The 20609-nt window shown below is 42.5% G+C and overlaps 1 protein-coding gene and 1 long non-coding RNA gene across 8 annotated transcripts in view; both read right to left on the reverse strand.

Annotated features, from left to right (window-relative positions):
- CDHR1 (cadherin related family member 1) overlaps positions 1-19900 on the reverse strand; it is a 43295-nt gene extending 23395 nt beyond the window's left edge. For 3 of the 7 annotated variants that reach the window (XM_061373764.1, XM_061373760.1, XM_061373766.1), the window contains exons 1-8: positions 17413-17834; positions 16552-16647; positions 7778-7923; positions 6881-6931; positions 5840-5929; positions 5266-5352; positions 4551-4667; positions 2721-2864 (exon numbers count right to left, since the gene is read on the reverse strand). In XM_061373764.1, the coding sequence (XP_061229748.1) occupies positions 2721-2864; positions 4551-4667; positions 5266-5352; positions 5840-5929; positions 6881-6931; positions 7778-7923; positions 16552-16647; positions 17413-17473 (792 nt within the window). In that variant the 5' untranslated portion in view covers positions 17474-17834. Of the gene's footprint in view, positions 1-2720; positions 2865-4550; positions 4668-5265; positions 5353-5839; positions 5930-6880; positions 6932-7777; positions 7924-16551; positions 16648-17412; positions 17835-19165 lie in introns of those variants that run through there. The other 4 variants (XM_061373761.1, XM_061373762.1, XM_061373763.1 and 1 more) reach the window with 4 other exon arrangements.
- Positions 1-20609, reverse strand: part of LOC133223239 (uncharacterized) — a 318819-nt gene that overhangs the window by 283459 nt on the left and 14751 nt on the right. The window lies entirely within an intron of this gene.

Here is a 20609-nt window from a genome sequence, read left to right on the forward strand (position 1 = left end):
GGTACTTTTGCTTGTGCTGTATGGGGAGCACAGCAAAGACAACTGACTACCTCCCAGGAAGATCACCCCTTGGACTAACTCTGTTGTTCCTATATCAATAGTTTTAGTTGTTTCCAGTGATGTCATCCCTGCACTGTACCTCCAGACAAAGTGAGGACGCCCCTGCTTGCTGCTATGGACCTGTTGTGCAACCTGCCCTTGTCAGCCAGCTGCCAGCACCATGCCACTGCCTACAGGGATGGCAGAGCAACCCCAGGAGGGCCTGGTCAGCCTCCGGGCATGCCAATATGCCTTACAAGAGACCAGTGCCAGTTTGCCCAGTACCCAGCCCCGTTTGTCCTTTTTTCCAACTCAGCTTTGGGTGAGGACCAGAGGACCAGCAGGAGCACTGCACTGCTCCCCATGGGCTGCTCAGTGCCCACTGTTGTGCAGTGCCAATTGCATGGATGTTAAAAAGCTGCAGACTGTGTGGCCACAGTGCCTCAGCCCCAGGGGTTGCCTAGGCACAGGAGCAGTTGGAAGCCATGGCAAGGGACACATACTTTGAGCCGCAGACTTGGACAGAGGCTTTAGCATAACCAGCCTGAGACTCAAGGTTTAGTTTGGGTCACTATCAAGATGTCCTCTGGAAGCTGCTGTTGTAGGCTCCTGGTGTAGCTGTGTGACCCATGCCTGCACAGTGTGCTGAGACACAGGCAGCTATTGAGGACTCATCTGAACTAATTAAGGTCTGCAAAAGCAAAGGGAGACCACTAAGCAACTTGGCCTACAGAACACTTAGGGCATAAAATTGTGATGAAAATTATGATTTAACTGTCCCTAAGCCTTTACTGCCTTTCTTTCTGTGCAAGTAATATGGCCATGGGCCATATGTACTTGCGTACTGGAGACCATTTGCTCATGTGACTATTCCTATCAGTTCAGAGCGATGACAACTGTCAGCATTAAAATGCTAACCCAAGTGGCAATGAGCTGTGTAACTTAGGCCTCTCAACTGAAGTTCTACTTTTTGGGGCTCTAAAACCAGGGAACACCAAAGTAACTGTCAGTTAATCACAAACGGCAACATTTTCATGGCAGCCTTTGTGTGAATTTTTCAAACAAGAGCGAGTCTCTGCAACTGGAAATACAGAACTGTATTTATTATCATTTATGCTGGAAGCTGCAATAAAATCTGCCCACTGAGCAAAATGCAGTGCAGTCCCTTTGAAAGTGACAGAGTACTTATAAATCCTGAGAACTCCACCGGAGAAACAAAGCAAGTTTACAAAATTAACACCAAACATGCAAACAACACTAAAATCAGCTAATGCTTCTCTCTCTGTGGACTACATTCTAATAGCAAAACACACACTGGAAAGGACTGATTTGTGCTTCTGTCATTATAATATCATAATGGTGTAAGTTATGAGCTCAAGCTGGATGTAATTAACATTTATTGATTCCCATTTCCATAGTAAACACTAACTCCTGTATGCACCTGATAGTTATTTCAAGATCTATACCCAACTATGCAGAATAAATCAATATACATAATATCATTCATTACAAACATCTGCAAAATACACAAGCATTACTTCTCTGCCCTGCTGAAACGTAACAGCCTAAGCACTGAATTGCAGTATACAGTCATACGAGGGCTACAGTTTACATCGGAGTTCTGGGCAGAAAATAAAGACACCATCTTTCCCTTAACTCAAAGGGAGATCAATTGAACAATATGTAATCACACTGCCAAAGAGAGCAATAGTCTAGTGTTGGGTAATTTCATTAGTAGATATCATTTATCATCCTATGTATGAGGAAAATTTTAACTAAATCTTCTGTATCAGGGTGAAAGCTGATCCATATGCAATATCATGCCATTGCTTAGATATAAAGAAAATATATTAGTTTGCAGCTTCAAGAATATGTGGCTGAAAGCACCATGGTGGATATAATAAATTATTTGCTATGATATTTTTTTAAGTAAACCTGCTATTAGGCATTTCTGATGTGAAGCCACAACCAATGTACTCCTTGGATTCTGTGTCCGTGACAGATACAAAGTGATATCTTAACCAGCAGACACATGACAACAGATGCAGCGTCCCTGCTTGTGAGTAGTTCTCTTAAGTATGTCCCTGCTTGCTTGATCATCTGCTGGGTTTTAGGCCTGGAAGGACTTCCTGGTCCATTCTGCCTGTCTAGCCATCACTGAGCAGAAAGCATCCTGCATTTTGGGGTGTCAGGATTGCTTCTCCCCTGTCCATGGGACAGCAGAAAGAGTCTAGAGCATGTGGGCACAAATTCTCACCACCCCTTGCACAAACAGCTGTTGGTACCAGACTGATTCAACTATTAAATCAAAGCACTGTGAAACCACACAGCACACAAACACACAAAAGCTGCTAGCATGATGTGCTTGGGTGAGGTAGCTGGCAATCTTGTTTAAACCTTCAGCCAAGGTCTCAGCTATGGAAGAGCTCTTAGCCACTGTCTGGGCTTAGACCAACATAAATGGGCAGAATTCTTTTTTATTTTCATAACGGCAACAGAAAGCCTTTCATGGCAAATTTGCAATGAATATAAATAAGAACAAGTCTGAGATTTGGTCATCTCATTGCACCTAGGAGTCAAGCCAGAGTTTAGGTCCCAGTTTCCAAGAAAGCCTGTGCTAGAAACCATAGGGGATGTGACAGACTGCATTTCTTCTCTTACAGGCAAAACCCAGAACTTACTGCGAGTGTATCCTCATAAACGTATCCATAGTAGGGAGTCCCAATGAACATGGGAGGAGTGTCCTGAACGTCCTCCACATTGACAGTAACTGTTGTTGTGGCTGAAAAGACTTTGTTGTCTCCCCGGAGTTTCCCACCACCATCCTGGAAGGGAAGTCAGCATCAGATCCCTCTGCTGAAACATGTCTGCAAATCAGCTGCATGCACCTCATGAGCCTTCAGAAGCCCAGTGCCAGGAATCCCTTTGCTCTCTCAATACACAGATTAATCTCTGCTGCTCTATTCCCTTCTCTTTTCCATTTTTCTGCTCCCTCTCTGATGAGGAAGACAGCCTGCAGCGTCTCAGAAGTAATTTCTTATATTAAAAATGGTTGTGCCAATATATGCAGTCATACATGATCTTTTATCAACAGCACAGGGGACAGGAAATTCAAGGGTTGGTTTTGGGGGCTTTTTTTCAGAGAAAAAAGAATGTTAGAAACTGATGTAAAAAGTTAGTTGCTAAGGTCTACAGCTTTTCATCCTACATATAGCCTTGTCATAAACACAAGACGATGCACAGTAGCAGGCTAATGCATTTCTAGAGGGAAATTAAATAGTGCACATGATCAAAGTCTCCTAGAGCCTCTTACGTGATAAAGTGAAGGCACGGAGGAGCTGTGCAGCCAAGAACTGTTAGATAGCCAAAGTGTATAAACAGTCTCTGGAGGCTTGACTACAATCAACACTGTGCTACTGGTACACAGAGCCAATTAGAAAGATGAGTTGCAATTTCAGAAGCTTTTAACACCCTCAGTCTCAGAGCACCAGCTGGAGGTCAGTAGTCATGCTGCTGTATAAAAGTGTGACTTGTTCAGCATGTCTTCTGTACCACTTCTCAAATTTCCATTTTTTTGAAAATATGTACTATTTTTCCCCCTCCTTCCTGCCCCAAAGACAGTATTTAAGCCAAATTTTGTTACTTCTCCCCAAAAGAACCCTGTCTAAATAAATACATAGAAAGATCTGTACATTTTTCATAAAATATAAGAAACTCAAAGTCCCCATAAGTAACAGCAAAATCATCCTTTTTCCACCCCTGCAAGTCTGTCTGTGTGACAGGGCCTCACAGAATCCATAAACTTTTAATGCCTGTTATGAATCCTCAGCTGAGCCACATGTGCAGCACTGCTGAGAATGACAGTGGCAAGAAGGGATGTGCAGCAATATTTGCAGGATTTGAGTAAGCTCCTGCCACAAGGCAGCAGAGAAGTAAAATTAAAAAAGATCCACAGATGTTTCCAGAAGAGAAGTCAGTCACTTGTTCTGCACTGGGTCCAGCTGTGTCCTGTATCTTATTGTGGCTAATGACTGTGACCTGCACAACCTGCCTGCCAGGGGTTTGCATTTGTTGAAGTAAGGGCATGCTTTGGGCCTCATAGCAGAGCCCTGAACTCCATCTGACCAAATGCTGAAGCTTTTTGGAGTTAGGACTGTGTACACCACCTTCATTTCTAGGCGAGTCTCAAAATGCATAGGTGACTTCCTGCAGTGGGGTGCGCTATCCTGGCACTGGGGCGCGCTATCCTGGCACTGGGGCATGAGTGAAATGTAGGAAACCCTATGCCAAATGCCTCCAGATGTTGTTCAGCAGCACATGCCAGTCATCTTTCCCTCCTCACTTTTCCCTGTTACCCTGCACACCTCCAGATGTTACAGAGGGAGTGACCCTGCTGCCTCAGTATTATGTTTCATGTTTCAGCAACCCTTGAAGTCACACTTGTATTTGAACTAATCACTCCTACTCAGATACAACCCCCTACCTCCTCTAGTTTGATAAAAGCTTTATACCTTGGCTACGACAACAATAAAATGTGTTCGTGATTTCTCATAGTCCAGGGTGACCCCTGTTTTGATGCGCAGGACACCACTGTGACGGTCTATTGTAAACTTATTAGCATGGATGTTCTAGAAGAAAAGAAATGAAGAAACAGAGAGAGATTACAGGTATGGAAATAACACTGCCAAAGGGATTCATCTTTAATTTCATCTGCTAAGGGAAAAGACTAGAATAATGATATGGCTTGGGTGAATAATGTATCTGATGAATTTCACCTCTGTGTTTATGAACAATTCATGAACCAACCACAAGTCTGTCATTATTCAGAATAAATTAGTTACCTGCAATGTAGATTTTTTTAATCTTTTTGTATTTCATTGTGAAATTTTAACCTTTGGTTAACACAGCTCATCGCATGGAGAGAGGTAGGGAGGCTTAACAGAAAAAAGGTTGAGCGGAAAGGGAAAAAGAAAAAAGGTTTTGTTCCTTAGAATTTCAAACTTCTACTGGCCTAAAGAAAAGTAGGAAGTTTGCATGCATAGGTTATTGCCAGTAGAGTGGTGTTTCGGTGAATTTTGCAATATACAAATGAAACTTTAAAGTACGAAATTGGCCCTATATGGACTAGTAGTAGTCTCAATCCTCAAAATCTTTTTTTTTTGTAACCTGATTTCTGAGATCTCAGTTAATGAGAGATGACTTTTGAAGGTACAGGTAATACCTTACCTGCAAGAAGTAGGTGATACTTCCTCCAGAGCCTGTGTCTTTGTCCACTGCCTCAGTCTTTAAAATACTGCTGCCAGAGGGAGTGTTCTGTGACCAGAAAGAGTTATCAGAGTTACGCAAAAGTGAAAAACAGGGTAAGTTAGAAGAAGCAAAAAATGAACATGCAAGGAAGCAGAATGGTAGGAAGAGTATAAATGCATTGAGGGAACCAAAAAGCAGAAGAAAAAGAGGCAAGAGATTAAAAAAGGAGGATTCTGGAGAAGAACAAGAAGGAAGAAACACTTTTTGGAATAAAAATGAAAAAAAATTTCAGCTAAGACAGGAGACATTCCCTTTGAAGTCAAGTCTAAAAGCTCCCAGTGACTCACATCTTAGAGCTTACCCACAGAATAGCACACTTTAAGTACATACAGACTTATTCCCTAAGTTTGAAGTGAATATTAAATATCTACTCAAACCCTACCAAAAGAATGCAGGTTAGTCCTGCACACCTTGTTATTTTACTGTAAAAATACTAGCTCCTCTTTACATCATATTGATATATACTTCCATTATGCAAAGTAACTTCACCAACCTCTGGGACCTGGACTATGTAAGGTGTATTGATGAACTCTGGGCTCTCATCATTAGCATCCATTACAAGGATCCTGACTTTTTCAGATACCTGGAGTAGAATATGAAGAGCGTATTAGGACTCAAGCTGATTTTCAACATATACTTGTTCATATGCCTACTAAGTCAAAGTCAATGAAAAAGTCTGTTGTAATAGAATATCTTTGCACTACACTACCAAAACAGAGTACACAAAAGAAGATACAAGAAATCCCATTTAGTTTCCCATTATTTAATCCCACTATTTCCTAATTACAGAGGTTGCCAGGGCAGTTGCGGCTGTAGGACAGCAGCACATCCCAAAAATTTGTTGCAGTAATCTCAGTTACTTTGTGTGAGATGAGGAAGGGCTCTAGAGTTATCCAGTCTTGTCTATAGTAAAAGTGTCTTACTTTTGTGGCACATCTAGTGATGAAGACCAGGTCTAATACCCTGGCTGTAACAGCATGTCCATAAACCTTAAATGCCAAGTAGAAATAGGACTGGATGTTTGTGCAATGCCTCAGATAAATCCTCAGATTAGATGTGATCAAAGCTTTATTCAGCAGCAGACAAGAAACCCCCACACACCTTTGTCTAAGCAAATCTTCTTAATGTCATGCTAGAGAAACACTGAGGAGATGGAGGGACAGTCAGTTCTTGGGTGTCCAATATTAGTTCCTATAATGACATGCATTTCTCCAAAGAGCCTGTAAAATCTTTCTTAGGTACGAATACTCCCGATCTGAGAGTGAAACTTCAGAGGAAACTGCTGTAATTCTGCAGGACACTAAGTAAGTCAGTCTTTCAGCTCACACTACACTGTAATTATCCTCAAATATCTGAGCAAGAAGCTGGAGTGAGACTTGAGTTATTGGGAGTTCAGTAGCTCTTGAAAGAGAAGGTAAGATTCTAATGAGATTATGTTTTCTGATAAAATGAGATAGTCCCTGTAAGGCAATTTATAGGAGGAGGCATATGGAGACAGACAGTTTTACAAGCTACAGCATAATTAAATACTCACTGTACTCAGGCCATCTGAAATACTGACAATAACTTCAATCTCATCTTCCTTCTGTAATCCAAGAAAATTCCTTTGTTAGAGAGATGGTATTTGCCCTGATTGAAAAAGGGACTGCAGATTTAAATGTGTCTCAGCAGGCAGGTGAATGTAACAATACCACAAAGCAATCACAGCAGAGGCTAGGAAGACCCCTCAAAGGCTTCAGCTGTGGGGCTCCTTGGACTTTCTGTGGCTACTGTCAAGAACTGGTTGGTCTGGGAATCCCTGTTGTCCGATAAAGTGTTAGGGAAAATCAGTCATCTTTTTCAAGAAATACTCCATAAAAAGGTACAATTGGCTCAAAATTATTTTGTTTCAGTACACAGTATTTTGAAGGGTATAATAAGAACTGTGTACCCTTCCTTGTGAAGGAAAAGTGAAGGGTTCAGCATCTGTGTTCCCAGAATAAGGATGCCTTTAGTCCACCGTTGCTGGGAACACCTTTACTCTACATGGTTACATGGGCTGAAGGGCTGTGGTATAACTAGAGAAGTATCCCAGAACACTACAAATCTCTACTTCCTCCTAATGACAGGACAGTCCCTTTCTGAGGATGAGAGGACTTTAACCACCCCTAAGCGCTTTATGGAACGCAGCTGGGAGAAGACAGGAATAAATAGTAAACTTCTCTTTTAGAAAAAGCTGGACAGACAGCTGCTGAAAAATTTGATAGTGTCAGTGGCACAAGGCAACTGAAAAAAAACCCTAATGAGTGAAGCATAATGTCTCAGAACTACCAAGCATATTACATGTTTTGAGGAAAAATAAGTTGGCATTGTCCCTCAAAGCTTCGGATCAAGGACATTCGCTGCGGATGGACATTCCATGAACACAGGGAGTCGTGCCATTTCACTCTACCTCTCTGTCAAGCTCCTCAATCAGTGTAACATTTCCAAGGTTCCTGTCAACAGAAAAGTAGCGTCTTGATCCAGCTTCATAGGCCAGGCTGTACGTCACAGGATCTCCTTCTGGATCAGTTCCATTAAGAGTGTATATATGGGTACCTGAAAAATTTGCATGTATCAGTGTTTTGCTGTGGTAACTTCACTCACTATTTCATAGGTCTGCTCTTCAGGAACTCATCTACATTGCAGCAGGCAAAGCTTTTCTGAAGCAAACCCACTTACTCATATATATCGATATGTATATGATAGGATATATGGATAAGAAGACAGTTCAATACTCCTGATTGCCAGCTTTTAGGCTACTATTTAAACCAAGTATATCTGCGCTGGTTGCCCTCAGTTCAGAGCGCTTCTGTGCCTAGATCAACACTGTTCAGATCATTGTGTTTACATAGATGACAAGCTCTTGACTAACTCTCAGCCCAGGTGAGTCAGAAGTGGCCCTGTTACAGGACTGGGTGACAATTTCAGCAGTACCAGAGGCCCTCCCTCCCATTCCCATTTTCTATGGAAACAATGAAATCGTGAAGTAGCAGGCAAAGGATCTGGCAATGGAAAGTAGCACTCCCACAGGAGTGGACCTCCGCTCTGAAGCCCAGGAGATACAAGGACATTTGCAGACTTTTCCACTTTCAGAACTAATTAAGGCAAGAGACTTCTTTCCTGCTTCACTCCCCCTCATTAGCTCCCTCTCATTAAATTCTCTACTTGACACACCCACTCATGCTCATGCCAATGAATAAATTCTCCAAACTCATCAATGTATTTCTTTCACAAGCTGAGGAAGGAGAGATTGCTGTTGCTATTTTTTGACATTTGAGAAGTTGGTGCCAGTTTTTCCAGTAACCTGACTTTGTTTATCACAAGTGCTTCCTGGGGGAGTTATAACACCCACGGTTTCAAAACACGGGAAGGGTTTATCGGTATTATATTTTTTAAACTTACATGCCTGTCATTTTACTGTGCATGAATATTTTCATCCAAATAGAACTTCAAGCACCTTACAAATATCAGTTAAATAAGCCTGAAATACAAACCAATGTCGTTGTTTCCTTCCAATGCACTGTGCCTTATGTATGTTATCCAAGATATTCAAGTTGCAGAGGTTTGGAACAGAAACTCTGCTTTACATCTAAGTTCTCTGCACTGGAAATACTGCAGCCAAGTGACTCAGTGGTTAGTAGTGAGTTTTGCTTGTGCATGGGACTCAAAGATATGATGCAAGGATCCTTGCTAAGAAAGACAGCAAAAAGTGAAGGAAGAACACTGTTAAAGGGAACCCAGAGGACTCCCGTTTTGACTTAAGTCTACTCTGGCCCTGAGTTTTCCAGATTTTTAACTTTGTACTCAGAAGTCATAACCTTTTTCTCTTGCCCGCTCTGCAGTAGCAGTGGAGTTTTTCACTGACCTGATCCATAAGATTCTGTGAAGCTTTGGTTAAGGTCCTGCCCACAGCACTAACAGGTCAGCTTTTTGAATGTTTCCTCAGTTTTGCAATGCAACCTTTCATTCCTCATTTCCTTATTCCTTTGCATGCAAAATGTGAAGCAAACAGATCAGTGGGCTTAACAGGCGTGTAACATCCAGGCTTCAGAGGTGATATTTAGAAAACATGGCTGTGGTCTTTGCATAACAACAGATTATGCCAAGCCATGTGGGATCTGTGCTCACTTATGAGTAACCTTTCTTATGATAATTACCAGGGCAATATTTGGGTGACTTTGTACAGAAACATGCTCACATTGCAAAATCCAGTGGGCTCACAGAAGCTCAAACCACAGACCCTGTTATAAGCTGGCTCAGCCATCCAGCAAATGTTCAAGATCTGCAAAACAGGTTCACAAAACTACAAAACACTTTCCACATTTTTCTTGGAATCTTTCCTGCAAAACAGAGTAGAAAATAACTCATCTGTAACTGAGATCCGCTAAGATTATTAGAGAAAGACAATGGGTGGTATGATGAGACACTTATCTCATTGGAACTGAACTGTGTAAGTACAAAGAAATGCAAGGAGAGGAATAAACTCGGCTAATATAGTGTCCTGAAAGGACACCTGCATCTTGATATAGCTGTCTACAAACAGACAGCAATTTCAAGCCTGTTGAAGGTTCTGCAGCACCAGCACTGACTGCATTTATTCTTGTTTTTCAAAAGTTTTGTCTTAATATCACAACTGGGGCCAAATGGAGAATTCAGGTGTTGACTGCCAGCACTTCACTGGCATCATTATCAATACAGTGCTTTCCTTCAGCCCTTTTTTGGCCATTAGAAGTTTTTATTACTAGCTGGTTTTGTGTCCTTTTTTCTTCACTTTTCCTGTCCCTTCCACTTTATATAAACAACTCAGGCTGTTCTGCTCATGTGCAGTGGAGAAACAGGATGGTCATCACCACCTACATCTGGAGTCTACTGGAGCCTGCAGGCAACAAGCAGGCACAAGCTCTAATGCTGTGACTGGGGCTGCGCTGAACCACCCATGCTGGTACTATGAACAGAACAAGTGCTAAAGAAGAACAGACTATGAAAATTTAGGTGAATATGTTTGAACCTGGGCTGCTTCTTCCAATCTCACAATTTCTCTCCCACATTTTCTAGGAATTTTCTTATAAGGAAAACAGGAATTTTCTTGCTGCTGAATGTGAGAAGAAACATTGATATCGGTACAGACTCAGATTACTGAGGCTTCTGAGGAAGTAATGAAGGATGATTGATTCATTTACACTGGACTGTCTGCTTCCTAGCTAAAACTGATACTTCTTCATTTTTCATAACACAGAACACTTGTGTGCACTTTAAATTGGATTGTGGATCAAAATTTCTTTCTCTAGCTCATTATAATTCTTTTTTTTTCTCTGAATTGCACAGTATTCTCTGTATCATTAACACCCCTGAGAACACTTCCCAGCACAGTGTTAATGCCAATTAAAAACCTCCTCTCAGTGTGCTGTCTCCACTTGCTGAAAAGAAAATAAACGAGAAAAACAGCTAAAATCTTATCAGTGAGGACCAAGTAAACAGCCTCTCCCTGTCAGAAAGATAAGGGAATTGGAGAATCTTTACCCAAGGAGTTAGCAAATGCTGTGTAAGGGCCCTGGTCAGAAGAGCTGGGAGTACCTGAAGGATGGCACTGCAGGCTAGGATAGAAAAGCTCCAGGTTGCTGCATGCTGCTCCCTGCTACAGCTGCTTCCCAGGAGCCATTCTAGGATTTCACTCTGTTTTCCTATTCCATATTAAAAATCATTTGCTCTTTGCTCCTGCCACTGAAGATGAATGGCTGTTCCATGATGCCATTGCTCCATTTTACTTCATTTCTGACTTAAATTTATTCACACCCAGGCTGGTTTTGTTCCGTTTTTCTCTGGGGCTGGTTTTGTCCTCTCACTGAAGACAAGCTCTCATCTCTGCTCATCTCATCTCAGCAATCAGATCCCCTCCCTGCCAAGCCAAACAAGCCAAGCACATTTTGGACTCATGCTAAGTTCTCCGCTGTCCTTTGCCACTACAGCTGCATCTGTTAACAAGATGCTGAGAGGGACATCCACAGCCGTGCTCCCAGGACAGGGCACCTCTGTTGCCAGTGTCACAGCAAATACCATCTTTCTAGATGGTATTTGCTAGGTTTCTGTGCCTGCTCTGCACCTGTCTCAGCCAAAGACCCATTTCCCCACCAGGAAAGGTGATGGACAGTTAACACAAAACCTACATACAGCTAGTTTACACTCCAGGCTCACCCCAGGAAACAGGGAGCTCAGGTTCTCGGAGGACATGGACCACACACCAAGAGCATCTCCTTTCCCAGCTACCGCTGCTTCCTGCACACAGGCAGGTGAGTACTGCTCCCTCCCTGCACCCCAGCACACTGTGCTGCCTGCAAAGCAGAGACACAGCCAGGATCAGCACCCCAAAAGCCACAGCTTTTGGGCCTGCTGCGAAACAGGCCCTGCAGCTGCAAGAGAGTATGGCTCAGCATGAGGCCCAAACCACCAGAACAGCAATGTGTCCCCATGGCACCCCCAGCAACCAACTGGGAACAGACCATCTGGGGGCAATTTTCAGGTGTATCTGCAGTTTCTGTTAGAAGAATAAATACAAAAGTGACTGCTGTAACACCTGAGTCATCTGCGCATGTCTGTGTAGCGCTCTGCTTTGCAGCGCTGCTCTATTTTGTGCAGCGTTAGCTCTGCTGCGGTGGTGCAGAAGGCAGGCTGTGGTTTACAGTTTTATTCTGGAAGCTTCTAGTTTTCCTAGGAGGATGGCTTTAGTTTCTGCAAAAAGCTGAATATTTTTGCACCTTCAAAATTTTAGCCTTTCTGGAACCATCTGAATGTGATGTGTTGGTGGGTCTCTAGGTTTCAAGGCACAGCTTGGGATAGATCATCCAGGTCTGTGTCCTTTCTAGTCAGAAAGGAATTATCATTTTTGAGGATAAAAAAAAAAAAGTGTGACAATTCTTTCCCTCAGATTCTCTTGGTGGCAATGAGGGCTGGAAATGGTGGGTAGAAAAAAATCCTTACGGGTTCAGCTGTTATGTCTGTGAAGGATGAAATACAGAACCACATACAGAGAGATGGCAGAGTGCCAGGGTGGGATTGCTGGGAGCTGAAGGAAGGACTAGGAAACACTTTAGCAGGGATTCTCACCAGTATGGAGAGATTCAGCTGGATCAGGGTGATAGAAACGATGGGTACCAGAGGGGACAAAAGGGTTCTCCACAGTCAGCTAAGAATGATGGGAAGAAATGAGACCAGGAGTGAGTAGGAACAGCAAGGGAGGCTTGAAGGGTGAAGGGACCTGAAATGCTCAGGCACTGGTAGGTAGCTGACAGCTGTAGCTTTGATCAAAGAACTACCACTGGAAACTGGCTTTTCATGGTGGGCAGTGCACACTTGGCACTCGGGGAAAAAAGAAAGAAAAACCACAAGGATGAGATTGCAAAGATCTCTAGGGCATCGATGATGGCTGGGCTTTGACAGAGTAATGAACTTAGGCCTTCTCAGTATGCTTCAATCCCTTGGCTTTGCAGCTCTTCTCAGTCCCACTCTGTCCTCACTACGAAGGCTTACAGGGATTAATGAGGTAAGATGAAAGAAACAACCCGAAATAGCATCCCACACGTGCCTGAAGACCTTGATTAGGACAAGCACATGTACTTTCTATATGTACACAGGCAACTCTTTGCAAAGTGCTAATCTCCCACCTACCCTGCCAAACAGCCACACAAACTGCAACTGCTACTTTAGTTCATAACATTTCCCATTCTTCTTAAATCTGGCACTGGAAAAGACTGCTGTTCTGGCCTTTCTTACCTCAGGGGTCTCATGCTCTGCAGCAATAAATGGGATCTGGGAATCAGCAGACACTTTAAAGCTTTCATACAGAAATAGTATTTGCTCTTTTTACGATAGCTTCTGTCACAGTGTATGTAACTTGGTAGATTACAACTATCTGTAAGTAAGCAAAATCGCATAAGGGAAAAGAAGGTCAAGTTAAGAATGATATAAGCAGGATAATGTGATTTTCTTGAATTTGATGCATTCATGCAGCCTCAGCACTGCAATTTCTCTTTCGATAGTCACAAAGAGAATCCATCATCTCCTTTCAGTGCTCAAAATGTTCCATGTCCCTTGCCTCCAGATGCCTGGGAATATAACTAGCACACACCGTTTTGCCAACTGCTTGTAATCTTAGCAAGGCCAAAGACTGTAAAATTCCTCTACGTTTATTAAAGCTGCTGTCCGTGGCATTGCTGCTGCCAAGAAAAGCATCTTGCCTACAACTCCATGTTTTATGTAAGCACAGTGAAGACTTAATGGCAACCTGCCTAATTTGCAGCACCTAAACCTGAGTGAAGCCAGAATCAAACATATGTAAGTTTTAATCCCCCTGTTTTGCCACTGATCATCCTCCTCAAACTGAAAGATGACTGCTGGAGTGTGGATGCTTGAAACTGCACATGGATATGGGGGACCAGATATCTCCTCCTCCTTCTGGAGAAGATAGGTGCAGAGTGATGAAGAGTAGCAGCCTCCTCTGTGGTGTGAGACCCATCACTGGGGCCATTTAGCACAGGCAGTGTGTGAGCCCTCACTGAGCGCTGGCACAAAGCTCTGACTGTGGTCTGATGTGAACACTGGTTCTTTCACCCTGCATAAAGCTGAATACACACTCAGCACTGCAGCACTGAAGTGTTTGTGCCCTCCCCTTGAATAATCCCTGCCAAAGCATCTTCAAGGGGTGAGTGTGCTAACATGGGGGGGAGGGGTAGCAACAGCAATCTTCATTGAGTAAGCCGCAAGCAGCCATATTCCAGTGGAATTTCCCAAAATGCTTTCATGAGAGAGGACCCTGCAATACTTAAGGCTTTTAGTCAAAGTCTTCCGGGAATTATCCCAAAGAAGCACTAGCAGATGCATGGCAAAGCTACCACATTTGCAGCTCTCAAAAGTAAGGTCTTAGCTCCCTTTCCCAAGAGTTTCTCTAGGCCCTTTGGAAAAGCCTAAGCTCAACACTTTCTAGGCTTTCACCTCAGAGAAATGCTTTTGGTGGCACCTTTGGAACTTTAACTCAGAAGCTTCTTCTCTCATCTTTTAAAGCACATTTATATAGTAAATTAGAATTTCAAGCCAGGCAATGTAAACACACTCTGGATGAAGCCAACAGGCATGAGTAACAGCAGCACTGAAGACAGAGCAGCTTGAGCTTTTTCACTGCTGCAACCAAATTATAAACTCTCCAGGGACCCCTATGTACCTAATCTGGCTGCTAATGTTACAAAAGCACATGTAAAAGCCACCATGTATTTATCATAATCCTTCCTTGGGCTAGTTAGAAGAACAGTAACCCGGGCTCTGATCCCTCACACTCCTGTTTTTCTGTCGAAGCATGCATGCTCTCTGTTTTCCTCTACCTGGATCCCCACAGCAGATGCACTGTGTCTCAGTGCTGGCAAATGACTGCACTTTGCTTCTGCATGGAGGGCTGTCATCTGAGAGTACATGTGGTGCTGTGTTCTTGATAGGAAGGACATTTCTGACTGTGTTGCAGCTTTGTGCCATCTTTAGCTCCCCAACCTCATGCAGGTGGCTGGAGGCTCCCAGCGGTGGCAGGGAGAGGCTGATGCTCTGTAAATGTCTGAAGTCTGGCACCACACCAGGGGATGAGAGTTTGATGACAAGCAACTTGTACTATATGTGGTTTGAGTGGTGGAGTTGGCAAACACCACCCCAAACAAACTGAGTGGGGTCCTATTCAGTGGCTATCTGGCATTACAAGCCTTATGTACACCAGTGGATGAGTGATTCCACTGGCTAATCTTACTCCAACAATCAGCAGAGCTGTCTGGATCACCAAGGATGAGCAAGTGTGGTTTCTGCATGAATCCAGACAGAAGCACAGCAAAAACTGCAGCTCCTTGACCTGCTTCTGGCTTTTGCAAGTGCCACTACATTACTGTTGGCCTTCAGCTGAGGTTTCCACCTTAAGCTTGACCAAGCTTTGAGCAAATCCCTTCTGCATCATAAGCAAGCTCTTTTTAAGTTCTTTGGCTAGGTGCGTCATCTCTATGCTATGTCCCACCTTCCCCTCTTCTCTGGTTGAGCAGGCAAAGAAGAAGTCACTGCTTTCCAGTCACCCTATCCTCATCCTTTAGCATGCCCAGTGTGGATCTTGGCTGACACTGACACCACTGGGCCACAAATGAAGACTTTGAGCAAACACCAGGTAGCTGCTTCCCAGAGCAGAACCTGGCCATGTTTAGGAAGGCAAGGCCAGCAGTGTTGGTCTTCCAGATGGGGCTGTGCCCTCTGGATCCTTCTCAGACCCCCATCCCCCCCCCGCCTAAGCACTGGGAGGGGATTGGGTGCAACCTCTGCACAGCCATCTCCTTCCTCTATGCATGAGGCAGGTAACAGATAGTACTCAGTTTGCAATAGCTAAGCGCTCTTCTGATTTAGACTGTAAAAGCTACAGACAAACAGGAGAAAATCCTAGACCAAACCTCAGTACAATGTTTGAAGAAAAGGCGGTGTTCATCACTGTAATAGATTTTGCATAAATTTTTCTTTAATGTTCAGAAATTATTCTTTCTCCATGAAAAATATTGATTATAAATAGCCTTTTTGTTCCTACTGAGTTTTTCTTAATGCAACTACAGTTAAAAGAAGCATAAATAGACCTGCCTCAAAATGCTGAAAGCTGAAAAATGTATCCATTTTTGAATTTTCAATAAAACAACCCCTTTTGAAAAACATCAGTTATTTGGACAAAGCAATTTTCACTCTGAGTAGAAACATTTTCTACCATAACATTTGTACCATAAACGTGAAAAATGTGATAACTGTTCAAAGAAAATCATGCCTCTATTACTTTTCAATGTACAGCTTGCTTTTACCAAGGCTGATAAAATTACTAACAACTAGGCTTTCTTCTCATAAGCATCTACAGATGCCCCTCACCCCCATTAATTTATTTCTGATCCCAGAAATATCTGTGCTCTGATGCTGTGAAAAAATTGGTGGACCAAGAAAAGGGGAGCTAAAATTTGTGTTTTAAATTACAGCCACAATTCAAATATGTCATTTTAAATTTGGGCCAATTAAAAGCTTGAGAGAAAAGCACATAAGACCACAGTATATAACAACAACCGACAACAAAATACATGTTGCTAATCAAAAGAGCAAGAAGGTCCAGTGTCACAATTTAAACATACTAATTTTAATACTGACCAACAGGGGTGTCCTCCGAAAGGCTGAGAAGTGCCATGTTCCCATTTGTGCTTCTGGCTCCATTATCAAAGAAATAGGGGGCATAATTTGCCTGAACTGCAATTAAAACAAAACAGAAGCCAAATAAAAGCATTGCGTAGGTGGCAGTTATTTGGCTTTGTTACCTGACTTTCAGTAAACATGAGCTGTTTGGGAAATACTATGAGTGTGTAAATTACATATTTGCTGCAATGGACTTTCAGAATTATATCTGTACAGGTATTTTAAATAATATTACATCTAACTGTCTCTGTGCCGGTATTCACACAGCAGCAAATAGAGGAAGAGTATATGGAAAATAAACCCAAACCAAAACCAATAGAAACAAAACAAGCAGCAGGGTCTCTTTAAAACATCTCAGTCACAGATAGCTTCATTGCAAAATTAACCTTTTCAGCTTCCACTGGTGGTACACCTCTCACATACTCTACACATATATAAATCTGAAACTTTCCCAGTGCCTCAGTACCTTACCCAGTATTCTAACCACACAGTGTCTTAAAATTATGCCCACGGCAAGAGCAATTACCCAGAATTAAATAGTTACTTACTTGCTGCCAGACAACAGCAAAGTTAAAACAAAAAAAAAAAGAAACAACAAATTAGTTGCCATTCTACTGACTGACTGTTAGAGCTTCAAAACAGCCCCTTTGAAATGAAACCCTGAATTACAAACACAGAGGGTAACATTTGCACAGGGATCAGTTGCCAAGGAAAATATTTCACGACAACATTACCACATCAGTAAGGATTAATACAGGATTTAATGTTACGCTTGTATCCTCCTGCATTTTTATTTAACAAATTGATTATTGTACTCACCGAGACAAACGTGCACCAAACTGAGAAATAAGGAGGGGGTGAAATGCCTTACATGCTTCATCCCACTGAAGAAAGTGCCAATTTCTTCTCTGTTTCAAGGTATGGGGTTTTTGTTTTGTTTTCTTTTTCTCTCTGAAAGGTCCAGGAAAGTGTCCTTCAGACTGATGTAGTGGAGAAATGTGCAAGAGGCAGTAACAGATGCTAAGATGTTAAGCGGATGACAAGTCTTAATTTCTGAGGAATTTAAAGAAGCTCCTTCCTACTACCTAATTAGACCAATTACTTTGCAGGGAGCTGTGGGACTCATTTCTGAGACAAGATTTGGAGGAACCAGTGAACTGTCATAGGTTCTGCTTTTAGTACTGTATTTGTGCTGTCCAAGCGCACAAGTCAGAGAGAAGGTAAAGTAAAAAACCATTTTCATTCTACTCTGTCTTTAACTCTCTAAGCCAGTCTTCTATTTTTGAGAACTAAAAGAGTTTCCTTTCTATTTTAGCTTTGGTAGTTTAGCTTTTGTAGTTAAGAAACTACAAAGGAAGAAAATCCAGCATTAGCAACAAACAATAAATGTGATTGTTCCTCATTTAAAGGAAATAATCACATTTATGATAGCAAAAAGTACACAAAATTGCATACTAAAAATGGAGAAATCAAAATGCTGTTTTCAAGAGCTGGCCTCATCATTTCATTCTTCAACTGCATGAATTTCTGAAAGTGTCTTTTACATTCAGCAGGCAATTTTTGACCAACATACTAAAAAGTGTGTTTAACCACCAAGTTAATAAAGTAGCTTTTTTTCATTGCTTGCTTTGATTTCTGCACATAAAAGGTGTTTGCACTACTGTAAAATATATATCATCCAATAATTATAGAGTTAAAACCCAGTCACCCTGGGAAGTTGTTCACATACAAAGCTTTCAGCTTAAAAGAAACCTCATCAGTGGTACTACTTAGCTTCCAGTCAAGGAGATGTTTATGTAGTGGCTTAGCTGTTTAAACTTGACCCGAGTGAGGCAAAGCACTTGCCCTGTAAGGATGTGTTAATGGAGTTTTCTGGGGTTTAATTAACAGCCTGCCTGAAAGAAATGTCTAAGAAATTAATCACAGAGCTCTCCATTGCGATACTTTAAAACATGACAGAAGCTACACTTTCTTCCAGGCAGAGCCTGTTGGCGCTGGTGCTGGCAAGGAGAGCCCTGGTACCCCATCTGGTACACTCAGGTCTCCCACAGAGTTGCTGCTGCTGCAGCTTGCTACAGGACGACCTGATGCTGCTCTCAGCCAGCCCCTCGGGGCCTTCTCAGGGGTGGGGAGCATTCCTGCTACAGCAGAACCTCGTGGCCATTATCAGTGCATGGGTCCCGTGTAACTCGGTGGAATGCTGCATGTCCTGCAGCAGCCAGCTAGGCTGTGGGCAGGCAAACCACTGCTAGCTCCAGAACAGGCTGGAGACACGGAAAGCAAGTACAGAGCCAGGAAGCAGCTTCAGACTGGGCAACAGTGGAGATATTTTGCTCCCTCATTTATCCATGTGTCTTATCATTATCTGCTAAGATTTTGTGAGAGGCAAGTGTTTCCTACACCTGACCCTGCAGACAGTCTTCCTTCTCAACACCTGCCTGCTAAAGGTGGGCAGTGCTCCTGGGCTAGCTTTCCTCACGCGCACAGGGGAGGGATGGCCTGGGCAGTCTCTCTGTTATTTTTCCTACAGAGGGAGCTGCCAGTTAGATCCTGCTGCATGTTTATAGTGTACCTTACTCACCAGTTGCTGAAGCTGCAGGGTGAATGAGTGATGGAGGAGGCCGTGTGAGAGAAGTCTTTGCTGCAGACACAGTGCTGTGATACTCCCATGCTGTGGACAGAGCATTTCTGCACCTTCAGATTTCCCTGGACCTACAGTGCTGCTGGTAAGACACCTCTGCCTGCAGAACAAATCAACCATAAGGCTCCCAAAAAGGCAAAACTCTTGGACACAATATTGCCAAAATCCGTCATCCATTGTGGAACTTGCCAGAGAATGGTACAGAGCAAAAGCTCCAATTTGTTTGATTAGACAAATTATTGAAGATTAGGTTCATCGGTGATTAGCAAATGCGATACGGATGCAAACCCTGGCCCAGTAAGGCACTAAATCACCATCTGCCAGAAGCAAGAAAGTTAAACTAAGGGATGGCTCTTTGTCATCTTCATCTTTTTCTAGCCCTCTCTTGAAAGATCAGAATTTAGATGTGACTATATGACTATTCTGGTAGAGCAGTGTTTGTAAAGGCTCTGTGTCGAATCAATGCACGAGTGCAAAACTCAGGGGAGCCTGCAGCAGGCAACCAAGAAAAACAAATGGATTTTTAGTACATTTAAATTCATGATATGGGTATCTAAAGCTGAAAACTCTGTGGGAGGGGATACACATACAGAAGATGGATACCAATGTAGTCCCTGTGACAGATTTAACCATGACACCACTGTCAAAAGTAACGTTAAACCACTGATAAAAATCACAGAAATGCACCTGCATGATGCCCAAAAGGAAACGTAAATAGCATCCAGATGTCCTTTCACCTGCCTCCTCAGTCCAGAACTAACAAAAAGCTTTTTTTCTACATACTATTTTCCTAGCAAAAGTGATAGTTTTTGTTCAAGTTAATGGCTGTCTGTTCCCCTGGTTGCATCCCCCAGGAATCTAAATCTCTAGGGCCTGCATCTCCAAGGAAGCAAAATGTCTCACTTTTGAATTTCAACGAATTTGAGCTCTTAATCCCCTTAGAGTTTGAAAACCTAGATAGTATGTGTCTGTGCACGCACAGATACGTACTTAGCACAGTCATACTCTGACAGTACTTTTGTTTCTCCCAGAAAATACGCTTTCGTCAAAGCTAATACAGTTCATGGATCCAGGCTGACTTTGATATATTTTCTCTTTGTGAAAAAAAAGTTGAAGGAGGCGGTTTCTGGAGAGCAGTATATTCTGTCCCAAGAGTTTTAGCCATAGAAAGATCCCTCTGTCTATGCAGAAGAAACTTTTAGTTTCATATATTTTCAGCATATCAAGTAGCAAGAACCATAAAAGATGAATGAAATATACACACTTGAACCATTTATTTTCCCAGGATGTTCTGTTTACTATGACATATAATACATTGATATTTATTATGAAATGTAATATATAGCATTCAGTATGAAAACATATCTGGAAAGAT

The sequence above is a fragment of the Neopsephotus bourkii genome, unplaced genomic scaffold (assembly GCF_033783945.1).
Source record: "Neopsephotus bourkii isolate Nb327-2 ecotype Australia unplaced genomic scaffold, CSIRO-AGI_Nbou_v1 NB_1634, whole genome shotgun sequence".
NCBI lineage: Eukaryota > Metazoa > Chordata > Aves > Psittaciformes > Psittacidae > Neopsephotus > Neopsephotus bourkii.